A 23,051-nucleotide genomic window follows, 5' to 3' on the forward strand; every position below is an offset into this window, starting at 1 on the left:
TCAATTCTATCATCTATTCTATCATGATTTCTTTGCCTGTAGTGCCTGCAAAGCATGCCAACTTTTTGTCTTACCTTGAGGCACACCCAAAGACTCCTATCCACGACTTGGTGAATCCTTACAATGCATTTGATACTGTTGCCCGCAGAATATACGCACAGGAGTCATCGCATTCTTTGGTGAACGACAACTATGCCAATGTTGTGCCACTATACAATGCTGCCGGTTCCACTGATATTCAAGTCCGGGCACGAGATCTTGCTTCTGAGGGACCCGAGACCAAGGAAAAGTACATCCTACCCTTGGAAGACAGAAATCGCAGACCCAACGGCTCGCCCGCTGTCGTCTCCACCCTAGCCGAGTTCCAAGAGAACTTTGCCATTTTCACTGAAAACTCTTTGAGTGAGATAGACTGGAGCAATGTTGTGGCTGCCGGAAGTGCAGTAGTAACTTCTGCTCTACCCGTACCAGAAAGTCATCGTGGTTCAAAGAGAGCTCTACGTCAATATTATCATGATCAGTTCGCACCAGCGTCAGATGTGGATCTTTTTCTCTATGGGTTGACCGAGGAGCAAGCTGTCGAGAAGATCAAGCATATCGAAGAAAAGATCCGCAATGCGATTCTACACGAAACTACCACAGTTCGTACAAAGAACACTGTCACCATCGTTTCACAATATCCTACCCGTCATGTGCAGATTGTGCTTCGCATCTATCACTCGATAGCCGAGATCCTTACCGGCTTTGATGTGGATTGTTCCTGTGCTGCCTATGACGGCAAGCAAGTATACGCATCGCCGCGGGCAATCGCATCTTATATCACGCAGGCAAACCAGATTGACCTCACTCGACGGTCCCCGTCGTATGAGAACCGACTTTCAAAGTATGGTCACCGAGGCTTTGAAGCATTCTGGCCGCAGCTCGACCGATCGAAGATCGATCCTGTAAGTGAACCGCAGTGTTTCACATTATGAACGTGATAATCTGACTTAGGCAAGACAATCTTTGAACGAAGTTTCAGCCGAACGGAGGGACTCGCCCGCCTTTTGGTTTTGGAGCAACTTCCCAAGGCTGGAGACCGAGAGTCATATCTCGAAAAAAGGCGTTCAGAGCGAGGTCGACCAGCCCCGAGCTTGCATTCGCGACTTCAGCGTAAATCACTTAGGGGAAATATTAAGAATGAATGGGAGGACGAAGTTCCAGAGTGGCAGGAGGAAGACCAAGTTTCCAACTACCACACATTTGTTTGTATCATGATCCTCCATTCTTGCACACGTGACTGACTGTCAATGATTAGACTATCCCATACGGCAGATATTTCAACGCTCGAAAGATCGAGAAGCTGCTTTACACGAAGGATTTGCTTTTGAATGCCCAGTGGAATCAGCCCAAGGATCGCAGAGTTTATTTACATCGCCATCCGGCATTCTTTGGTGATGCAGCAGATGTTCTTGGAGACTGTTGTGGCTGCTGCCCCGAGCCATTCACGAACGAAGAATTGAAGGTCTCCGAAGAGGAGAGGAAGATATATATCTCAGGCCCAGTGGCATTCATCAAAGATGATCCTGGTCGACAAGAGATTGGTAGCTTCAACCCAATCACTGAAACAGACTGGACAGGTATGACGGGGAGATTAAAGCCGTGCTTATGAATATGCATTGACAATTTTCTACAGAGATGGCCTATGTTGGCTATACAGAGCGACTTTGTCAGGCAATTGTGTCCGGTGATTTAGAAGCCATCAAAAACTTTTTGGCCGACAAAGACGCAAGCCCCAATCGCCGTGACTATACTGGACGCACACCACTCCAGTTAGCTTGTATCTCGTCTACCCCGGAAGTGGTCCACTGTCTTGTAGATCATGGGGCTCGACTGATCGCTCGAATGGCTGACGGAAAGACAGCTTTGCATCTTGCAGCTGCTCGTGGCAATGTTGAAATGATTCGCATTCTCCTGACAAAAAGCAACGAGAATGAAGAAGCTGATGTCAGAAAGGAAAGGTTGAAGAAGAAAGATATCAAGAAAGAGGCGAAATTCGAAGACGAAGATGATGAAATGCGGGACGCGGATGATGCTTCTCACACCTCTGCATCCTACGTCAAGGTCGAGAAAGATGAGAACGATGGCGATGATACGAACCACGCAAGCTTTGAAGAAGATGAGGAGGAGCCCGATATATACGACATCAATGCAACTGCGTGGGATAGCCTTGCTTCACCTCTTCAACTGGCAATCCTTCATGGCCACACCGACGTCGTCACGGAACTTGTCTCCTCCTTTGGGGCTGATATCTCGATGCCCATCAAGATCCTGAATGACTGGAATAGACAGCCACAAGCTTCTATTCTCAACTTGGTGCTAGTGCTTGCTCTTCCTCTGGATAAAGCGCGAAGTATGTCGCAGACGCTCCTGAAGCTTGGTGCCTCCCCTGCCCGGGCAGATCTCACCCAGAGTACCCCGTTGCACTACATTGCACAATCCAGCTACAGTGATCTCCTGGATGTGTACTTGGAGCATGACGGCCCGGCACTGCAACGAGCAATTAATCATCTGGCTTTAACATCGGATAGATTCTTCAGGGCAGATTGTATTTTCTTCTCGACCTTGATGAATGCAATTGCAACACAGAATCATAAATCCGCAAAGAAGATACTGGAAGTAGGCGCAAATCCGAAGTTCGAGCTTGAATACTTGATGAGCGCTATCAAGTCTCAACTTTCTGTTTTCCATAACGTTCAATGTATTGTTGAGCAGGTTAAGAATGGTGTCAAACAACCTATCCTTTACGCTGTGGAACAAGATTTGCCGTTGATTGCTATTGAGCTACTGCGCCGCGGTGCTGATCCAAATTCCGAAGAGGTGAAAACAAGGGGGCAGGCTCAATATATGACAGTTTTGACTTGCGTCCGAAATTCTTTGAAATCCAAGCGAGAATTCTTGCGTGCTGACGAAGAAGTTATTCGATGTCCTTTCGCGTTCAGGAACCGCCCTTTTATGTTTGAGAAGGAAGACGAGTCATACCTCGCAGAGTATCCCCCGTCCTCTTACCGGAGATTCTTCGCAACTCTTCAACTAAAAGATGCTCGCGAAGAGAGGAGGAAGTACGATGAAGGGCCCGGGGATCAGAAGGCCACCATAGCTGAGCCTGGTCTCAGTGAGAAGAAAGCAGCTGTTACAAGATTGATTCGCGAATACGAGCTCCTCGAGAAGGAGCTGTTAGCGCGAGGCGCGAAGACGGTCACAGAACTTCACCCAGAATTGATTCAGCCACCGATTCTCCCCATATCGACTTTTCAAGACCAGGGGGACATTTTCAAGATCGAGTTCAAATTCCAAACACATGTACTGACTGACACAGCACGTGAGGGATACCTACAACTGTATGAGAATCTTACTTTTCATTGCTTCACTCCAAATAATTTTCAATCGCTGACACTTTAATAGGTTTGAGGCAGCTTGGAATGGAGATATTGAGACAATCAAGGCATTGACTCTTGCCATGTGGGGGCCATCTCAAGATCAGCCCCCTCTTGAAATTGCAGTCCAGGATGATCTTGAAAACTCGTGCCTCTCCATTGCTGTTCTCCGGGGCCATTTGAGCACCGCAAAGGCAATCATTCCCATCCTTCAGGCCCAATACAAGATGAAAAAGCCGCAAGGCCAAGTGAGATTTGAGATGGACATAGATGCAGATGAATCAGATGCGGAGCCATTGGATGACGAAGAAATTAACATTAACAGCCATATTGTTCATGATCAGTTTACCCATGAGAATATCGGGGAAGTCGTGACCCAAGTTGAAAGCCAAGTTTCCCCCTTGGGAGCACTGCAGGTTTATTGTGGCGCCTATAATTTCCTGGGCGAGTCATCGAATCTCTTATTCAGAGAGTTTGGTCCTGATCGTGGGGACTTTTATAATGACAAAATCCACACACTGTTGGGCTACGCCATCTTCAAGAACGACATTTCTCTTTTCGACTTTATCCTCGAGCTTGGTCAAGAATGTGCGAAGATGGATACTTCTAGCAAGGCACAGTTCACCATCTCAGAGAGGGATTTCCAACTTGCAATTGCATTGGGTCGTATGGACTGCCTGGTCAAAATGATTCAAACCACTGCAGCCGGTCTTCCACTCGCTAAACTGTGCGAGCAATCTGGAATCAAGCCAAAGGAAGAGCACCTCTACTATCCTGGTCTATCCATTCGAGGAAAGAAGCGCAAGGACTGGGCCGATGCTGGTCGAGTTGTAGAGATGCCCCCACCAGGCTCTCGACCGCCTTTGTTAATCGCAGCCATCCAAGGAAATCTCTCAGCCACAGAGTGGTTCCTTGGTACTGCACCCGGCAGATACTATGTGAGCTATGCGAGCTCGCGCGTAGAAGATGAGGACATCAAAAGACTCTCGCAGTCCAAGCTTGGACTTGAAGGGTCCATTTTGAATTGGTTACAGACGAGAAGTGAGTTCACAGCCCAATTTGCGTTTCAATATGGCAATTTACTAATTCATACTTTCAGACAATCTCGTGCTTCACTGTGCGGTCATGTCTCAACCATGCGAGGAGTCTGAGCGACTAGTCCAATACTTGGTGGACCACCACCCTGAATGCCTGGAAGCTCGGTCATCGGGAGGACACACTCCTCTTGCACTGGCCTGCTCCCTTCATCGCACAGAGTACGCGCGCATTTTGATCGCCGGAGGAGCCAATCAGACAACTCGCGATTCCGACAGCCATAATCTCGTGCACCTTCTCCTCAATCCCATTGAAGGCGCCATCTGTGAAAAGGCTGAGGATATTGCTCCGTTGATCAGGCTTCTTAGCCCACAACTCGTTTCTTCAATGTTAGTGCAACGGGCCGGGGATGGATCAATGACACCTCTAGCACGTTGGCTGCAATTGAGCTACAGCAGTGCTACTTGGAACACACAAGACCCCGCCTTCAAAGAAACCTGCGAGAGGATGGCCGCCATGACAAGACTATTGATGAGCTACGACAAAGCCAGCAATCAAAAACAGTTAGAGATCCTCGACGGGTCTGGGAACGCCGCAGTGCACATTGCAGTCAAATATGGATATCCTACGGTGTTAGAGACAATGCTCGATCGACGACCTGATCTACTGCACCGAGAGAATGCAACCGGCTGTACTCCACTTGAGCTAGCTGTGGATTCTTGGGTCAATCAGACTACTCGGACTCCCCGCCAGCTTCCGGGGAGCAGATATGACGTTGTTCCGGAGTGGAAACCTGTTGTTAGCCGTCCTTCGCTATATTTCGTCGAAGGCCGTGACCCGAGGACAAGATGGGAGATGATGTACCAAATCTGTCAGGATCGATCCCAGCAACGACTTGGCAAGAGAAGACTCGTTACTTTGTTCGAAGCAAATGAGGTGGCAAAAAGATTGACCGTGGACAACCGCTGGTCCAAAAGACTTGCATGTGGTGGTCGGAACCATGTACCTGACCCTGAATCTGTGGTCGAGGAGGAGAAAGATGAGGTTGCTGTATGGGGTGGTGTGGCAAACCAGTAGCACTGAAAATGATGTTCGAGCCATGGTGTTCAATGGAGATGTGCGGAGGATTTATGGGGCAAATCGGATACTTGTTGTATTGCAGCATATAGAAGTTATATGTAAGATTGAATGACATTCCTAAGATTTCTCGAATCTTAAAGTCGCATTTTGAAGGTCTTAATATGACGTTCAGATATTTCCATTTCTCTTGCAATATTCGTAGACACTCCATGCTTTTGTGATGCCTTGGTAATGTTTCGTATAGAATGTTCTCTTTTGCAACCTCACCAGGGACTGTTGCAGATATCCAGCTGGAGCACTGCTACGGAAAAACCCCCGCAGGTGTTCAGTGGTCCTCCAAGGGCGGATACATATCTCTGCAGCTTGACGTCCTGAATATTGGCCACCTCCGTGCCTAGAATTAGCAGCCGGACCATCTGGAAATGGAATGACCTGCCGCAATCAGTAAAAGAAGCAGTATTACAACAAGGCTGATGGAGAACTTGTCTTCCCGCCGGGCTGAGGTGATTAACGTTCAGCTGATGAAGACAGCACATATCGTTAGGCATTAGCAGCCAGGCGCTAACGGTGCCAGGGCCATACAACGAGCCAATGATTTGGTACCAGTATGTGACCATATTTTGGGCAATTAGGCAGGAACCATATCGCCGTGATAGTGCGTGATTGTGCGAACATATGTGACTTGGCTGCGTATTGATGGCGATAGTTCAGGAATCATGAACCATTTCGGTGAGTGATCTGCCTTGTGGCTGAGAAGCCCCAAAAATGAGAGCGTCGACTTTTGACAGACAGATGAACATGGAAAAAAGTGATTCATTGGCTATAACCAGAAAAGGCTTTTTACGCTGCTGTAGATACAAGCACAGTATACGAAGTGGCCCATGTTGACGACTGCCTCAGCCATGCTAGATAAGCAGCTCACATTGACTCCATTTGCGAACTTTTCGGCATTTATTATGACATTGAATTATGTAGAAATCACCAATCTCATGTTTCCTGAGTCACAAACTTGAATAGAATACAAGAAAAGAAATGGAAAGAACAACCCTCTCTAGATGGATTTGGTTGTGGGTGCGATTGCGGCCACTCTCATGGTATCTAAAAGGTTAACAGCTGCACCAGAATGAGGATATACTCCACCCTCAAACATGTCCGTCGCGTCCTTGCCGATGGCTCCAGTAATCAAAGCTGTGCCTCCAGGGTGCTCAGTCACAAACGCGGAAACATCGTGCACAATCCCCTTGATAACAACAAAGTTACACCCTGTTCTCGCTTGTTGTTGGAATTCCTCCCACTCCATAATCGGTAGTTCTTCAGGTGGTACACCCCAATCAACCGTCTCACCTTCTGTACTCAAAACTTCCCATTTCCGCTGGATCCTGCCCTTCTCAATCTCATTTCGTGGAAAACGTCTCAGCTTGGAAGCAAGTCCGAACTGAGAAAGAGTCCATATCATCCACTTGGTCATGTCCAAATCATACCACTGAGGACCATTCCGATAGTCGATCGGGAACTCGTGATGGAAATTATGATAACCCTCACCCAGCATCAAAAGGCCAGCCAAATGGCTCTGTCTCGGAGATTTCTCAGATGCATATGGCTGATCGCCCACCCAATGCGCAACAGAATTTACACAGAAAGTGCCTTGTTGCGCTAGAGCCACTGCAAGGCATCCCGTGTAGAGAAATCCACCTAAATAGTCTCCATGGTGTAGGCCACAGACCAGCGAGGGAGCGATATACCCCACAAGAAGGAACAAGGGCACATAGTTGCGGTGCTGCCATCGCACGATTGTGTCGGATTTGAGGTCACTGATGTCTACTTGACGGTTGATTGGGACACCGTAAGGGATTCCCTCGTTCTCATATAGCATCCAGCCGATATGTGCGTGGAAAAAGCCTTTCTTGATGCTGTACGGATCGTCATCAGTGTCGACGTAGCGATGATGAGCGCGGTGACCGCGGCACCAGAATATGATACTGCCTTGTCCCGCACCAGCGCCAATGATTGCTAGGAAAAGCTTCAAGGGAGAGCTAGCTGTATAGGCTCTGTGAGACCATAGTCGATGATAACCTGTTTATTGTTTAGAAAAGTATACCAAGTGGCAGATAATTGATGTTGATAGGGACTTACCACCTGTGATAGCGAGGGTTCGAAAGACCATCCAGGCCGGCATCATCAGAATAGTCTCTTTGTACACAGGAACCCATAAAAGAGAAAAAATGGCCCCTACTGGGATGCCGATGAGAAAAAACACAATTGGCCAATTTAATGAGCGTGGCTTGGTGGTGTCTGAGGCTCTGTTGGCCGGCTGATGAGCCTTCATGAAGGACCGATCCCATTGCGTAAGGGTCTGTTTTGTGACAGTTTCTGCATCGTGTCTTTGCATTTTGAAAATACCTGATATTAACATATGCAAAACGGATCATAAAGTCCTGGGAGATATCGCGACTAAATAATTTCTCCGGCCAACGGCCGGTTAGCAGACAGATTGATCGACATATCTGAATAATGGGTCAACGGATCAGAGCTGAGTCGAATGTGAAATCAAGTTTTATTCTATCACACGACAAGACCAGAGTGGTACAAAAGATAGATGATCAGTTTCGTAGAATATCAGCTGTTATCCATCTACAAATCGCTTAGAATTTCCGACATAAATGGTTGAGCTGGGCGTTGGAAAAAGCAAATAGCGTGACTTGTGTGATACACCCATGCATATGCTTCGTCTGTCGAACCCCTCTGAGCAAAACGTGCAGAAAAACAAATCAATATTTGCGCCTTGCTGCTGCAAGGTTCCAATAGCATCCATGGGAATGAAGTCAAATACTGTTATGGCTTAGGTGACTCTGCGTACACGTGTAGATCTATCTCTAAACCACCGTGGGGGCGACACGACAGATCAGGTCACACATAGCACTTGAGACAAGAAATCACACTGCAGCAAGAACTTTACTACTGACCAGCTTTTTGTTTATCTTACTTTTCCGGATTTCGCCTAAGATCCGATGTTTAGAAATCAGAATGATCAGCTGAGGTCAAAATGTGTACTTTACTACGTATAAAATCTAATTCCAACCCAGTGTCAAGCCATCTGCTAGAACCTCGATCCTACTCACAATATAATCGAGCCTTTATTTTGCTATGTACAATTCCACCACCCACGGCTCGGTGAAGATTGGCTTTCCTTCCCCGGAGATATTCAAGCTTCCAAGTCAACCTCACAAAGTAGCACCGCATCTTCGCGTCCCACCGTCAAATGTGCATGCACCCCAATATCTCTACTTCTTTGATATCAACCGTGACGTCTACCATACTGTGGTAAATCTGAGATTCGTCCTCACTTTCATACTTGCATATGTTTCCACAGTTTTGTTTTTGAATCAATACAATGCCAGCCGTCAATACAGACCATGGGCCATTAGCAAGTCAACTTTCTTCAAGACGTTCGTCTTTGTGCACAATGTCTTATTGTCACTATTTTCTGCATGGGTCTTGATTGGAATCATACATGGGGCCATTGCCCATCGCCCTCGAGTGGAACACGGTTTCTACGCTAGTATGGTGGAATATATGTGTCAAACAGACGCAGGCGCATTTCAACGTGAGTTTTAGCATCTTTACCGATGCTTGCATATCAAGGTACCTTATAATACGACAACCCATCTGACAATCAGTTCCTACTTAGTCTCGACAGATGCAAAAAGTTTCGTAGACGGGGGAGCCACATACTTTGGCTGTCTCTTCTACCTGAGCAAATACTACGAAGTTGTTGATACGTTGATTATTCTTGCCAAGGGGAAGCAAAGTTCGACTCTGCAAACATATCATCATGCTGGTGTCATTCTGTGTGGATGGTCAGCAGTAACTTTCGAATCTCCCGTGGGTCTCGTGGGAGTGTTGTTGAATGCAGCAGTCCATACTTTGATGGTAAGCTGATTCGTCCGTTTTTTACCATCAAGCTCTAATTGTGTTGAACTAGTATGCATATTTTGCCCTCCAGACGGTTGGGATTCGGGTTTCCATGAGCATCAAACGCTCTCTAACTGGCATTCAAATCGCCCAATTCCTCATTGGCATGGTCTGGAGTTTCACTTATTTGTTTATGGGCTATACGATTCCTTCAAACATGGCAGACAAGTCTGCGAGGAATGCTTCAACGCCAGCAACTGACTCTTATGCCAGCCACGTTCATTCTTCGGTCGGAGACTCCGGCGACACTAGGATTCCATGCTTAAGCGACAGCGGGGAGGCTAATCCCCTGTTTATGACGAACATATATCTTTTGCCCCTGATATATCTCTTTGTGCAATTTTTTATCCGATCTTACAGGAAAGAGAAAAAATAATTTGGATTGGGAGCAGTGGCAGGTGTTGGTGAATTTTCCTTGGATCCCAAGGTTCGTTAGCTTTTTGAGTAACGGGGATGGAGATTAAAATTTCGGAAAATTAATGAGGAAACACTGATTTTTTTTTTCTTCATATATCACGTCGCACTAGCAAAGAAAAATGAATAAAAGCAAATCTTGGGCAGCCAGTGCACCGAACAGGACAAAGCTTAGGCCCCCATTTAGGAACGCCTGCTAGGTAATACTGTACAGATCGGAACCCCCTGGCTTAGGCTAGTCAGACTAACATACACTACGCCGCTGCGGCGACTTCAGCACAGATGGCTTCATCGATATCGTGACTATATAATACGGCGACAGTACAGTGAACGATTTACTTGGAGATGATGCGGGGAGCTTCCAGTCAAGATCACATTTCCAGCGGGGACCTTGCCAGTTGGCGTTGTAGTAAGCGAGTTCGACGGAATTACTACAGCTCTCTGGGTATTGTGACTACGAAACACAGTGACAGCACGACGAGCGCTTTACTCGATAAGCCTTGCAGGTCTTAGAGCCACCTTGATGGATAGGCTAAAAAAAGAAATTTTTATGTATGCTATACACAACATGGCAAAGGTCTTACTGCACTGCGAGGCGATTGTTTATTTCCAAGGTTTCGAGTTGGGATCTAGCCGCTCATCTTCTCCAGATTTAAATGGACTCATGAACAAAAGATAATCTTATTGCCACTCCAGGGAGGTCACAATAGTCTAGATTCTTATCTCTATTATCTCCCTGAATCATGCAATCAGTCTGGGCAACGCTGCCCTCAGTGGAGCGGCAGCTGCCTCATATCAGAAAGCCCCACCAGGGAGAGAAGATACACTACATATGTTTGCCAAGATAGGCAAAAAGGCACCGACATCAGCTCTTGAAACCTATGATGCATACTTGCGCATATTTATGCACTGTAACCCCCAGGTTCTAGATCCTCCGGTGCAGCCTAGTCTCTGCGGGGAAATAACACCATCTGAAATCAGCTCATTATTTATTGACACTAGTGTTATCACAATTTTGGGGAAACGCCACCAGATTCTAGTCTTAAAGATTTCCACATAATAGACAGTAACAGAACGCCGCATTGGGTTTAATTCAGCCACGTCCGTAATATTGAAAATCCGTGGATCATCGGGTCGGCAAACAGCGTTTAATAGGCTATCCGACGTAGCGGGGCCTCTCGAGTGCTAGAGGTCGAGGTAACTTAATTCTACGAATCCCAAAGCACTTCTTGTGTCTTGTATGCATGACGAAGGGATAAGTTCAAGGCTACCGGAAGTATTATTACTAGGGCCAATAATGCATGAGTTATGAACTTGAACGTGTCGCGGAGTGCTTGGGGAGTGGAGCTCCGCGGTGGAGAACTCGGCCGCTTTATTGAATGGCAGTGGCAATCCGATGTGGGGTGTTTTGACAGGGACGGGTTCAACGCGGTCGACAAGGTCATTGATCGTCAGCGCTTGTTTTCGCTTGGGCGGCCGATCTTCAATAGTTTGCAAGGTCCCCGGCGATTGGAGAAAGCTCATAGCGAGAACAGGGAAAAGCTGGAGTCAATGTCGGGTTATTGTGTGGCTTGATGTGTGCTAACCAGAACAGGAATGACCCACATGCAGATCACGGTTTTCCATCATTCGAGTTTGACGTCTCAGACCTTGAAGTCTACTCAGGGGTGACTTCCAGCCCAAAATGTTACTGCATAGACAGGGGGAATCCCGAGGTTTCGAGACGTGTAAACAATGTGACTAATCGACATTGCCTTTAAGCGGTGACGGTCACGGAGACGGAGAACGCGGACAATATCATCCTGCATAAGACACAATTCAGACAATCCTGTGCAACCTTGTGTTTCAGCGGGTCCATAACAGAGGCCCGTTCTCAAACCATGCTCGACAGGGGAAGTTGAGAAGACAGCACCTGCGTTCCATGGAAAGTCGACAGTCACTCCAATCAAACCCACAATTTCCAATTGATGTGCAGCACATTCCTGGATTCTGTGTGGCCAAGGACCCACCAGGGTGACGATGCAGTGGGGAACAAGGGGTCGAAATCTGCGCTAGAGTCTTCGATGGTGGGCTTCGGTGCATTCAGGGCGTCTTTTACATGGAATGCGACTCCATCCGGGGACCACATGGCGTACGCTTGAGCCGAAACCCGCGACTCGGAACCTGGATTTGCTTAAGATCGCTGCATGATCGTGCGCTATTGGCGACGCTATTCAAACTCTGTGGGGATCGAACCCAAGCCACGCTGGGATTCTGCTTTAGATTCCTGGATGAACACACCAGATCGACTCCACTGTACGCCCAGCCGGGAGGCTTTACGCCATTCAAAAGGAATTGCCCCGCTCCCTTTTTTGTCGTATGATTTGGGACTGCAAACTTTTCGATTCCAGTCGACTATATCGTGGACGTCTTTATGCGGTGATTCAACTTATAGAGGGTTAATTTGGTTCCTGTGATTAGGCAGGAAAAGCAAAATCCCTCAACGACACTCTTTTTCTCTTATTCACTCTTTTATTCCAATCTTCGACGGTCAATATGGTCGCCATCCTACACGAATTGGTCCCTCGCTCCGAGGGCGATGGTCATGCTCGTGGCCAGAGAGCAATGGTGGTGACAGCGGTTCTCACTGGAATAGCTGCGCTGATTGTCGCCTTGCGGTGTTACGCACGATTTGGACTGATGAAAATCACCGGCCGGGAAGACTGGGCTATTCTGGGCGCTCTGATACTATCATTTGTTTATTGTGGACTCGTCGGTGGTCGTAAGTAGCTCATGCTCATCCTTATCGTTCCTCGAAATTGCGGCATTGGGAACTAACATTGAACTAGAGCTTCACTACGGCATGGGAACCCATGAGAGTTATCTCTCAAAACATGAGGTGCAGCAACAATTAAAGGTATGATCGAGAACGACTTCTGACAATAGGACTCATACTAAATTTACTCAGTGCTTGTGGGCCGCTATCCCACTATACAACGCCAGTCTCGGATTCACAAAATTCTCCATTCTTTTCCAATACCTCCGCATTTTCCCCGCTCGCTGGTTTCGCACTGCCTGCTATGTTATAATGGCGATTGTCGCCACATACTCAACCTGGGCCGTCGTCAGCGGCTACGTGAACTGTGTACCGGTCGCCAAATTCTGGAACCATGATTTACCGGGCCACTGCCTCAGCTTCGACGCCGTCTGGTTCTTCAACGCGTCGATGAACATCGCAACCGATGTGACTCTCCTTCTACTTCCAATGCCACTGCTCTCCGCGCTCCAGCTTCCTCGCCTGCAGAAGGTTGCGCTTATGGGCGTCTTCGCTATTGGTATCCTGTATGTGATGCCTGACTCTCCTCAGAATGCCCCACGAAACAAGAACTAATCAAACTCTGTTCAGTGTCGTTATTACCAGTATCCTCCGTCTCTCCAGTCTCCGCACCGTCGCTAGCAGCACAGATACGTCCTACAGCAACGTTGGAGCAGCCTACTGGACCGCTGCCGAATGCAACGTCGCCATCATCTGCGCCTGCCTTCCTTTCCTCCGTCCCATCGTTAGCGTGCTCTTTCCCAAGCTTCTTTCCACGAACAGCTACAACCGCTACACGGGCAATGATCCCATCACTCCCATCGCCAACCGATTTACTGGCCACCGTTCGGCGCGACAACAGAGCCAACTATTCAGTCAGAACGAGGATCGGGACTATGATGTTTATTCAATTAATGTCAAGCCCGGTGATCGTGATCGGTCGAACCGAAGCTCACTTGGCGGTATTGAAGTTACCACTGAGATGACCGTCATGCAAGAGAGCACCAAGCATGATGAGAATATCAGCGAGCGAAGGCTCGTAATGGACTCTTGATGCCTGCATTCTTTTATTACCCTTCTATGTACATCTTATTGGTGGTATATAAACACACCCTTTTTTACGACTGCATTGCGACGACTTTTCATTTCCTTCATTAACTTTTTTTTTTTCTTTTGGGCTTGGGAGGATTTTTGATTATTTTGATATCACTTTGTTTCTCGATGTATAAAGAATTACACATACCTGCACGATTCAACTTATATCAATAAGAATTTGGCCTTGATCTCCTGTATCATTGCGCACAGCAGTCCCTAAATCCACACTTAATTCCCGGATCTTCTCCGTTACCCATTCATGATCTTTATCACTTTTATCAAGCAGATTGGCTCGAAAATGATCAATCCGTGTAGGAAATACCTCCAATCGATTGAGCACAAGCCTCTTGGCTTCACCTGTGACAATGATCCTCCACACAGCACCAAGATCATTCTTATATTTCTCATGCACCACGTAATCATCCACAAAATCCCCACAGCCATATATAATGACCTTGCCCCGATAGACCTCCACACCCTGAACATGATGCGACGAATGTCCATGCACAATACCAACTCCACACTCATCAATCAGAAAGTGCGCTAAAGACCGTATGTGATCTGGAGGACACCATTTATAATTCGAACCCCAATGCACCGAGAAGATCTTTAGTGCCGGCGCCGCCGACCCGTCCTTTAATAATAATTTGCGCAACCGTTCCCTCGTCGCAGGTGAGTACTCAATAAAATGGAAGTTGGGAACGGTAGCACCCCATTCCTGGGGGTGATCGGAGGCCGAATACACATAAATTGGATAACCAGTTCCCGGCGCATCTAGTACCTCTCTCTCTTGTTGACTCCACCGAGTAGATAGTACTTTCTCTCCATCTACCCGTCGGGAATGGTATTCCTGCAACGATCGTGGGAGATATAAAATAGCGGGTTTATACGCTTCGTCCGTATTCTCGCCTGCGCCTGCAAAAGAGATACCAGCTTCTTTTAATGTCCAAACCGTCTCAATCAGACCTTCTGTACTGTAATCGAGGATATGATTATTTGCGAGACTGGTGTAGTCAACTCTTGCGGCGTGTAGGACGGGGGCTAGGTTTGCTGGGTGCATACGGTAGTTGTATTCCTTGTTTGGCCATGGTGAGCTGGTGGTGGTTACTGATGTTTCGAGATTGATGAGAAGGAGATCTGAGGTGCGGAGGAGGGGGAGTGTTGTGCCCCATGGTGTTGAAAGAGTATAATTTGCGGGTTCTAAGGATGGGTCTTCGGATTTAAAATGGGCGGCTTTGCGGGCGTCTGTTGGGCTGTCGACGTGGTTTGGAAGGAGTTGGTCGATTAGGCGACCTAGCATGACATCGCCGAGGAATGTTATTATGAAGGAGTTGGTGGCCATGGTTACTAGATTTGGATTGTTGTAGTATGAGACTAAAGTGAGGTTGAAGACGCTCATGATCGATGGATTGTCAGTCATGATGACATAGGGAGTTTTCGGTTCGGGCCGAAAGTTTTATATTAAGAAAGGTAAAGGTTGAAACCAAGGGGAAACTGTTTATTAAAGGAGCAATCCATTGTAGCGTACAATTCGTCTTCGAAAACTTTTTTTAAGGATAGGTAATAGAACAGGGAGGGATTCATATCCTCAGCAAAGTCAGTGGTATCTTGCGCAAATCTCCGAGCATTTGCGCCGCATCATGTGGAGGAACCTCCACCCAAACCCAAAATGTAAAATCTCATTAATTTCGTTTCATCACTCGTGGGAGCTGATGTATTATCGGCCCATCTGGGCCAGTTCTCGCTCCTTAGCGCGCAGTGCCTCGCGCATCAATTCGGCTTCCCGCTCCAACATGGCACGGCGTTCGTCCGGTGGGTGATCCGAAAAGGACGAAATTCCGGGCAGTTGTTGCGGCGGGTGAGGTGCCGAATGCATAGGTGCTTGGTAGGGCTGAGGTCGACCCATGGGCGAAAGGTCTACGCGAGAGTCATCACGCCGCTCTGTCTGATTCAAGATAGAAGAAATCGAGCTCAGGCGACCCGGTGGGGAAGGGTTGGTTGAAGACATAATGGGTGGTAACTGGTTTGAACCAGCTCCAAGCATTGCCGGTGGAAGTCCTTCCGATGTCTCAGCCAATGTGCGTTTCTTAGGAAGCGCGAGAGTATTAGGAGACGCAGATCGTCGCGCAAATTGAACTGGTGAATGACCCAATCGCTCAGGCTCGAGGAGCTTGGGAAATTGGTGGTGATGCATGGGAGCAGAGCTAACGTAGCCGGTAAAGTCCACTGGAGGCGGAGCAAAGGGCAAGGGCCGCGGTGCATCTTCATGTGGACCTCGTCCGGAAATTCCATGATAATGATCAGGCTCATTGCTCATATATCGATAATGATCTTCTTGTACGTGAGACAAAGCCGCTGGAGAAGCTTCGGGGGAGGCCGATGAGCCATTTGAGGACTGGGTCGCAGCAGTGGGGGACTGATCTCGTAGAGCTGGAACAACACGCTTCCGACGCTTGATTATCGACTTTTTCATGGTTGTGGGGCGGTAGCAACCGTGGAGCTTATAGTATAGACCTGTTCTCCTGTTAGATAACATGTTAAGAAGCAATTCGAATTTGAACCTACCACAGGCATTGCATATAGGATGACCCTGCTCATCTCGTCGCCAGAGTGGAGTCACGGTCGTCCCGCAGTTCTGGCATGCAACCAACGTTCCATTGCTATCAACAGCAGTGTTTTTCGCAGGAGCCTCGGTCACAGGCGGAGGAGGCGTTGGCCCGGCATCAGGGGTTGAAGTGCGACCCCATGAAGAATGAGGACCCCCACGAGGTGCAGACTTATAGATGCGATTGTTGTATGCAGGACAACCATCACAACCCTCTGCGCCACCGGTACCGTTGCAACTTCCGCCACCGGGACAAGAGCCCTTGCAACCGCCTTCCGATGTTGTTGTATGTTCGTGATGAGCAGTGGGAGGTTTGCTTTCAGGACCGTCTGGGGTCTGTTGAGCGCGATTTCGTTTTGTAGGGCGAGCAACATTGCGAGCTTTCAGGTAGAGACCACAGGCATTGCAAATCATGGCCCCCGTTGGAGACCGTCGCCAGAGGGGGGTACTTTTTGTTCCACAATTGCTGGGCGGGAATGTCAGTATCTACGACAAAAAACGTCAATGACCAGAAAACGTACCTGCATGAATGCCCCAGAAAAGAGGTATCCTTTTGGCCCCGTGGGGAAGTCCTTTCCTGTTCTGATCGGCCATCCGACAGTCCTGATGCCGATCCAGGCCCATGGTGCAGTGGGGGGCTTCCAGACAATTTTATTGAGTCCCCATAATGATCTGCCAAATGCTCGCGACCTGCCTGTGCCGAGGAAACCAGTTGTTGAGCAGCGTCCAGATCTTCGGCCGAAGGTTGGCGCATGGGGACACTAGTGTTCCGCGAGAGAGAGTGCACCGATTCCATTGGAATGGATGCTAGCATAACCACTAATTTTCGCCCAGAAACGTGATCCACTGACTCCAAGGAATGGGGGATAGTCTGAAGAGGCCCCCAATTCCGGAGCGCTAAGTTACCAGGATACGAAACGGCGAAAGCGAGGAAAGAAAATGGATCAAATGAATGAAAGGATTATGTCGCACCGCAGTCGGAAGCAGATTTCACCGTATCACCCAGATAGAACAAAGGGCAAATGTCGGTCAAGGTTCTCGGCGTTAAGCAAGCGGCACGGCAAAGGGAATGCAAGGCTTAGAGCGGCCGGTGAGAGATAGGGCGAAAAGATGGTGTTTGCGTTGAAGAGGGGCCGAGGCGACCAGGATCAATGGTTTTTCAAATTAACGAGGCACCCAAGAACCCGATATCATCAAAGAATGTGGCGACCCAGGAGTCTGGAACGGTCAGGTGATGGCGATTGCGACAGCTGACAGCGCAGAAGGCACGCTGAGCTGACTTGGCGTTCTGGGGTGGGAGAGTTGTTCGGAGGAGAGTGCAGGAGGCTAGACAAGTCTAGGATTGGACCGAATCCGCTAGGGTCCTGCAAGATGGTGATCACACGGCGCGAGGGGAACGGGAGGGCAGGAATGCGAAAGGGGAGGGTTGCAGAGAGGGAGAGAAAGAAGAAGAATTGAAGGTGTGGATGAGAGTGGAGGTGAATAGCAGGAAAGAAGGGAAAGGAAGATCGAGAAGCCTGGGCTTATCGAGCAAAAAGGGAGTACGGGGAGTTTGGGTTATCGATCTACGAAGGGGGGATCGACGGAGACTATCATATCGGTCTAATCGCATCACGCTATCTCATCTAATCTCTGGGCCTTGATTACTGCCTCTTTTCGATCTTACATAGTCCACCTGTCACTTTTTTCATGATTTGCATATTGCTTTTTTGTCCCAGCAAATCTGCCGAAAATCTCTGATCGCCGATAAGCCTTCCAAAAATGTCACTCCCCAGATCGAAAGAGCAAAAGACTCCACCGATTCCTGATGAAGTTTAGGGGGGCAAAATACAGTGGGAATTCCCCTTCCCGAGTGAGGTGTGGGCGGGCCAATGCGTAGGCAAGCAGATTTATATGCGCTGTCATTGGTGGAGCCGACTTTCGGCTTCGTGTAAGCAGCAATCTCGTCGATTTCGTTGGCTCTCGGCAGTGGCGGGTTCCATCCGGTGTGAGGCCACGCTGTTCCGTTTTACTAATACTTAATTCAGCAAGCGAGTCGAGTCTGCAGGGCTAGAATGACGTTAATTCCTTCTGTTGGATCTGGTCCCCTGCGTAGATCAAGTCGCACGGCTCGTACTTTGTGACTTGCATGAGAAATGCGATCTTGATATACCAGAGAGATCGTTCTTGTGGCCTTGTGCACGAGGTCTAAGCTTATTTCCCCGGTGTGCTCAGACCTGACCATTAACTTGTGGTATTATAACCCTTCGAGAACCTCCGGAGGGTATAAAGCCCTAGAGATATAACCAAGGTGACGTATCGCAAACGGATTGACCCGACAAACCCTTTCCAAGTTGATCCACTAGCAAACGCCTTTACAAATAGTAATCCTGCTGCGATTTAATCTAAGACAGCTCCACTCGAGCCTATCCACTAGATATCTACTCATGCACGATAGAGTTTGACTGACTGTATACATATCAGGGCTCGTAACTGGTCAATTTGATGTCGCCAAGGTCTAGCCACATTCAACTATAGTACAGTATCTTCCCAAATGGAGTCGCATCCGGAGTCGGATCCACAGGTATCTCAATTAACAAAATTCAAAGCGCAAAAGAAAAGCAGAAAGAGAGAAAGCAACCCTCTACATACGCGACAAACCGATCCTCCCGAGTCCAACCGCTCCTCAACAAGGACCAAGGAAACACCTGTATCGTCATGGCAACGTTTATCCATCATATAACGCATTGAGAGAAATTCAACGCTTGACAACTATGCACTTTCCATGAATTCCAGAGAGCGTGACTACTCTCCATTATCCATGCCATCACTTCAGGGGGAGAAATGACTTTTCAATGCTTGTTGGGAGCGTCTTTAGACCTGCTCAGCACCCCAACCCTGGTCAGACTCGCGCATGTTCGAAGGGGGCTCGATGGAGGGAATGAACTCGAGGACGAGGTAGCCAACACCGATGAGACCGACGATGGAGCCGGCAATGTAACGCAGCACCAGGTCGTGCAGCAGGATGGAGCCGACGAAGATGTAGACTAAGAACAGAGTTTAGCTGAGAACTTGCAAGCCAGGGATCCGAATCATAACTTACAGATACCACGGCCGAGGAAGGAAAACAGGAAAGAGGCGTAACGGTAGGCATAGTCGGGGACGTTGGGCATAAACTCCAGACCGGCGACAACTAAATCAGAACATTAGCACCACTGACACTCGTGGGCATGGCAAGTGAGCGCAACATACCAACACCGAAGATAATCACATATGCGCCGATGATGATGGAGCTCATGGTTGCTGGGAAGAACTGGCTAATGCCACCCAGCACCATCATCACACCCACCGCGATGTTAACGAGACGACTAGAGGGTTATTAGTATAACCGCATCGATTCTATAGTCGAGCTCCCACTTGGGACCGAATGAGGGCCCCGCCAGCGGCTGGCTTCGAAAGGGCAAGCACATACAAGATGTTTGAGAAGTCCATTTTGATGACGTTTCAGATTGAGTATCCAGTGATCGTCAGGGTCTTGAGATCTAGGCGACCAGGTAAAGGTCGTTAACGGCAATGGAGGAAAAGGGTAAGATGGATCAAGTGGCTCGTGGGTTCACTAGTTATTCATTAGTGTCGGGCCAGTCGGAATGATTCGTCTTTGTTGTGTCGAAGTGGCACTGGCGGGTTTCCGGGGAGTGGAGAGGGTGGGAAGCCAAGATCATACCTGGAATGGGTCCAAGGGAACAACCGCACAGATAAACGGGGAGAAGAGATCGGATTCAAAGCCAAGACGGGTCTTGTAGTGGGAAGGAGATAGAACAGGGGACTGGGAGAAGCGTGGAGAGGCGCGAGCAGCTGTGCTGTCGCAAGCAGCGGGTCTTGCCAAGCCACCGTGGCTGATTCAGCGTGCATTGGGCAAGTCACGTGAGGGGCTGAAAATAGCGTGGTCGAGCCCTATCCTTTTGGCCTTGTATGGGCAAGATCTACACTGGAACCGAACTTAATCACTGCCATAGCTCCATTCACTAGGCTTTTATCAAGCAGGCATGATATCTGGCAGTCTGGATGACGTGGAAGAAAAAAGTGATGCCTAATGAAATCAGATGACAGTTCAATGCCTGACCCAGGCAGCAGTCGACAATTCCAACATGAAATGAGCCCTCAGAATTATTGACACTAGGTACTATATATGAATGAGTGGAGTATGGAAGACAAAGCTTGGTTGCAGTTCGTCTTTGATCCTAGATCTTTTTCTTCTCAAGGCGCACAGTCGATAGACCATTGGCAAGTAGACTCATCTGTTCGGGCTCCTTGCCCAGTGCCCCGTAGATAGCATTCAAGTCCCCACCGATACCAATCTCTTGAGCTGTCTGCAGGCTGCGTGAGTCGAGAAAAGGTGCAATTGATGGCCAAACACTCTGCACATTATTGAAAAACAATTCCACTCCCAAGTCTCCTATTCCCTTGAACTCCTTCATCAGGGTGCGAACCTCTTCCCGGTCTCCATGCGCAGCGTGCAGTAGATTATTAAGGTCTCCATCTAGTGAACCATACTTCAGCATACCATCATAGTAGGGCGCAAACGCTTTGCCAATTGACCGTGACATACCGTACTGATTTACCACAATGTCTGAGAGCGAACCCAGATAAGTGGCACATTGCTCTCGATACCGATTATAGCCTCCTTCTGCCAGTACTTTTGTGCGTTCCTCCCATGTGGTTGTAGCAAGTATGTCGATATGGTGATAGCCCTCGTCGAGCAGATGGTTAATGGTTTTTTGAGTCAGGTTATGTGAGATAGGTCGTGACTTGACAATAACGTCTAGCACCATTGCGAGTAATGTGTCGGGGCTCGCATCCAAGTGCGACTGGTTAGCAATGGTTGTCCCAGCTAACGGTAGCTGGCCGAACTCCGAGATCACGGATTGGATAGGTGATGAGATCTCATCCTCGTAGTCGTCCGAGGAGGCGCTATTAGTGGATGACACCATCTCAAAGGGCAATATTATTAGGTAGGAGTTTGATCAAGTGGAAATTTAGTTGAATTATGGACAAGAAAGATACTATAGGTGTCATCCATGAAATTTGACGTCACAGTTGCATAAGGGAACTTTATTGCCAATTAAGTTAGGACAATGTTTGAAGCTTAATAATCATGTTCCGGCGAAGAAGGAACAGTAATTATTGTGAATGGAGTTGTTCGGCTCATAAGCTATCACTATGACTATATCAGAGCTTGGAAAGCTTCTTGGTCTGCAAGACTTCCTTGACCAGAGACACTGCATCCTCTGCACAGCCGAATGAGGCTTGATAACCAAAACCACCATGACCATAATTATGAACAATCTTCACACCGTCAACCTGATCTTTCTCAACGCGAGGGCCACCATCACGAAGAGGCCGCAAACCAACACCATGACGAATAATACTAAGACCCTCGATGCCTTCTCCATCTTTGACAAGCTTGGGGCAAATTGCAATTGCCCGCTTCATGATTCGGTTCGCGAGGTTCGGATCGGGCAATGCATCCCAGTTGTGCTTCTGATAGGATCCGCCAAGGATTGTGCCGCCACCTAGTAAGATGTAAGTCGTTGTTCTCTGACTATGGGGTAGTTTTTTTTTGGAACTTACCTGCAGCACGAGTCATAATGTACAGTGCCTCATCCTCTCCATCGTCCGTGCCAGAGACAGAAACCATCTCACCGGGGTCATTTCGGACCACAACGATTTGACCTCTAGCTGGATACATCTTGTCATCGAGAACTCCTCCTAGAGTTTTGGACGCCAGGCCCGTGCAATTCACAACGACGTCAGCCTTCTGGCCAGAGTGGTGCGCATCGGCCGCCTCCGAGATATGCTTAACCACTGCTCTCTTGAAGACTGCGCCGGTTTTCACACACTGCCCAATGAGCCAAGGCAGATAAAATGCCGTATTAATGCAGACAGATGTGAATTTCTGAGCATTGTCAATACCTGGTGCTAACTGGCTCTCTGGAATAGCCTCAAACTGCAGAATGTATGGTCAGCACGTGGCTTTGGACAGAGACGGGCTGGGCCTGGCATACATCAGGAACGACGTCTTTATACCACGGGTTAGGTTGCACCAATTCTGAGAACCATTGACCAGTGGCAGACTCTTGATCCTTTTTGCGGTTGTAGATCAATGAATCTGGCTGTCGATTAGATCATTGTTCTGGTATGGAACCCTTCTTTTTATCATACCTCGGAAATGAATGCCCGCTTCGGGATATTTCTCACACAGAGCCTTCAGGGCAGGCCAAGTAGCCCGCTCCCAGGCATGATGGTTACTACCCTCCTTACCGACCCTGCATAGAATTTAAGAATAAACCCATTGATGAACCAGCGACCGAGAAACTTACGGCATATAGTTAGCCCCCGCCCACGGGGAAGCATATTCGATGTCATAGTCTCCGGGCATATGCTTTGCAATAACAGTAATTTTGTTTGCGGGGTCTTGAGACAACAGATAAGCAGTTGTCAAACCCGTGACACCGGCTCTGATTCATGTCAGTAAGTCAAGACATTTTGACGCCCTTGCCTCCACCGAGTGTAAGGGATCCGTTCCTACCCCAGAATCACAATATTGTTGGACATTTTGGAAATGACCTATCGAATTGTCCGACTTGAGGAAACAAGAGAT

General features: G+C 48.2%; 9 protein-coding genes across 9 annotated transcripts; 3 read left to right on the forward strand and 6 right to left on the reverse strand.

The window, feature by feature from the left end:
- Window positions 1–23: 23 nt before the first annotated feature.
- N7503_005514 (uncharacterized protein) lies at window positions 24–5,528 on the forward strand (the record flags this gene model as incomplete). The annotated part of the gene is made up of 6 exons (XM_057065061.1): window positions 24–944; window positions 999–1,244; window positions 1,298–1,619; window positions 1,676–3,380; window positions 3,445–4,457; window positions 4,516–5,528. The coding sequence occupies 6 exons, from the start codon at window positions 24–26 to the stop codon at window positions 5,526–5,528; spliced, it is 5,220 nt and encodes a 1,739-aa protein (XP_056922804.1).
- A 1,054-nt stretch (window positions 5,529–6,582) lies between these two features.
- Window positions 6,583–7,920, reverse strand: N7503_005515 (acyl-CoA desaturase; the record flags this gene model as incomplete). Its single annotated transcript, XM_057065062.1, has 2 exons — window positions 6,583–7,604; window positions 7,665–7,920. The coding sequence occupies 2 exons, from the start codon at window positions 7,918–7,920 to the stop codon at window positions 6,583–6,585; spliced, it is 1,278 nt and encodes a 425-aa protein (XP_056922805.1).
- A 755-nt stretch (window positions 7,921–8,675) lies between these two features.
- Window positions 8,676–9,879, forward strand: N7503_005516 (elongation of very long chain fatty acids protein; the record flags this gene model as incomplete). The annotated part of the gene is made up of 3 exons (XM_057065063.1): window positions 8,676–9,135; window positions 9,220–9,461; window positions 9,514–9,879. The coding sequence occupies 3 exons, from the start codon at window positions 8,676–8,678 to the stop codon at window positions 9,877–9,879; spliced, it is 1,068 nt and encodes a 355-aa protein (XP_056922806.1).
- Window positions 9,880–12,452: 2,573 nt separating this feature from the next.
- On the forward strand, window positions 12,453–13,765 carry N7503_005517 (PTH11-like integral membrane protein; the record flags this gene model as incomplete). Its single annotated transcript, XM_057065064.1, has 4 exons — window positions 12,453–12,678; window positions 12,746–12,813; window positions 12,865–13,238; window positions 13,303–13,765. The coding sequence occupies 4 exons, from the start codon at window positions 12,453–12,455 to the stop codon at window positions 13,763–13,765; spliced, it is 1,131 nt and encodes a 376-aa protein (XP_056922807.1).
- Window positions 13,766–13,963: 198 nt separating this feature from the next.
- Window positions 13,964–15,226, reverse strand: N7503_005518 (CapA family protein; the record flags this gene model as incomplete). Its single annotated transcript, XM_057065065.1, has 1 exon — window positions 13,964–15,226. One exon carries the CDS (start codon window positions 15,224–15,226, stop codon window positions 13,964–13,966), a length of 1,263 nt encoding a protein of 420 aa, XP_056922808.1.
- A 297-nt stretch (window positions 15,227–15,523) lies between these two features.
- sreA (siderophore transcription factor SreA) lies at window positions 15,524–17,513 on the reverse strand (the record flags this gene model as incomplete). Its single annotated transcript, XM_057065066.1, has 3 exons — window positions 16,933–17,513; window positions 16,372–16,877; window positions 15,524–16,320 (listed from the first exon to the last, which is right to left on the reverse strand). The coding sequence occupies exons 1-3, from the start codon at window positions 17,223–17,225 to the stop codon at window positions 15,524–15,526; spliced, it is 1,596 nt and encodes a 531-aa protein (XP_056922809.1). The 5' UTR covers window positions 17,226–17,513.
- A 1,751-nt stretch (window positions 17,514–19,264) lies between these two features.
- N7503_005520 (TVP15 family protein) lies at window positions 19,265–19,882 on the reverse strand (the record flags this gene model as incomplete). The annotated part of the gene is made up of 4 exons (XM_057065067.1): window positions 19,265–19,437; window positions 19,494–19,583; window positions 19,643–19,758; window positions 19,863–19,882. 4 exons carry the CDS (start codon window positions 19,880–19,882, stop codon window positions 19,265–19,267), a joined length of 399 nt encoding a protein of 132 aa, XP_056922810.1.
- Window positions 19,883–20,631: 749 nt separating this feature from the next.
- N7503_005521 (uncharacterized protein) lies at window positions 20,632–21,381 on the reverse strand (the record flags this gene model as incomplete). The annotated part of the gene is made up of 1 exon (XM_057065068.1): window positions 20,632–21,381. One exon carries the CDS (start codon window positions 21,379–21,381, stop codon window positions 20,632–20,634), a length of 750 nt encoding a protein of 249 aa, XP_056922811.1.
- Window positions 21,382–21,619: 238 nt separating this feature from the next.
- N7503_005522 (FAD-dependent oxidoreductase) lies at window positions 21,620–23,005 on the reverse strand (the record flags this gene model as incomplete). The annotated part of the gene is made up of 6 exons (XM_057065069.1): window positions 21,620–21,963; window positions 22,022–22,397; window positions 22,456–22,559; window positions 22,613–22,716; window positions 22,771–22,908; window positions 22,980–23,005. The coding sequence occupies 6 exons, from the start codon at window positions 23,003–23,005 to the stop codon at window positions 21,620–21,622; spliced, it is 1,092 nt and encodes a 363-aa protein (XP_056922812.1).
- Window positions 23,006–23,051: the final 46 nt, after the last annotated feature.

Source organism: Penicillium pulvis (genome assembly GCF_028828015.1).
Source record: "Penicillium pulvis strain IBT 33274 chromosome Unknown contig_23_segment0_segment0, whole genome shotgun sequence".
NCBI classification, from domain to species: domain Eukaryota; kingdom Fungi; phylum Ascomycota; class Eurotiomycetes; order Eurotiales; family Aspergillaceae; genus Penicillium; species Penicillium pulvis.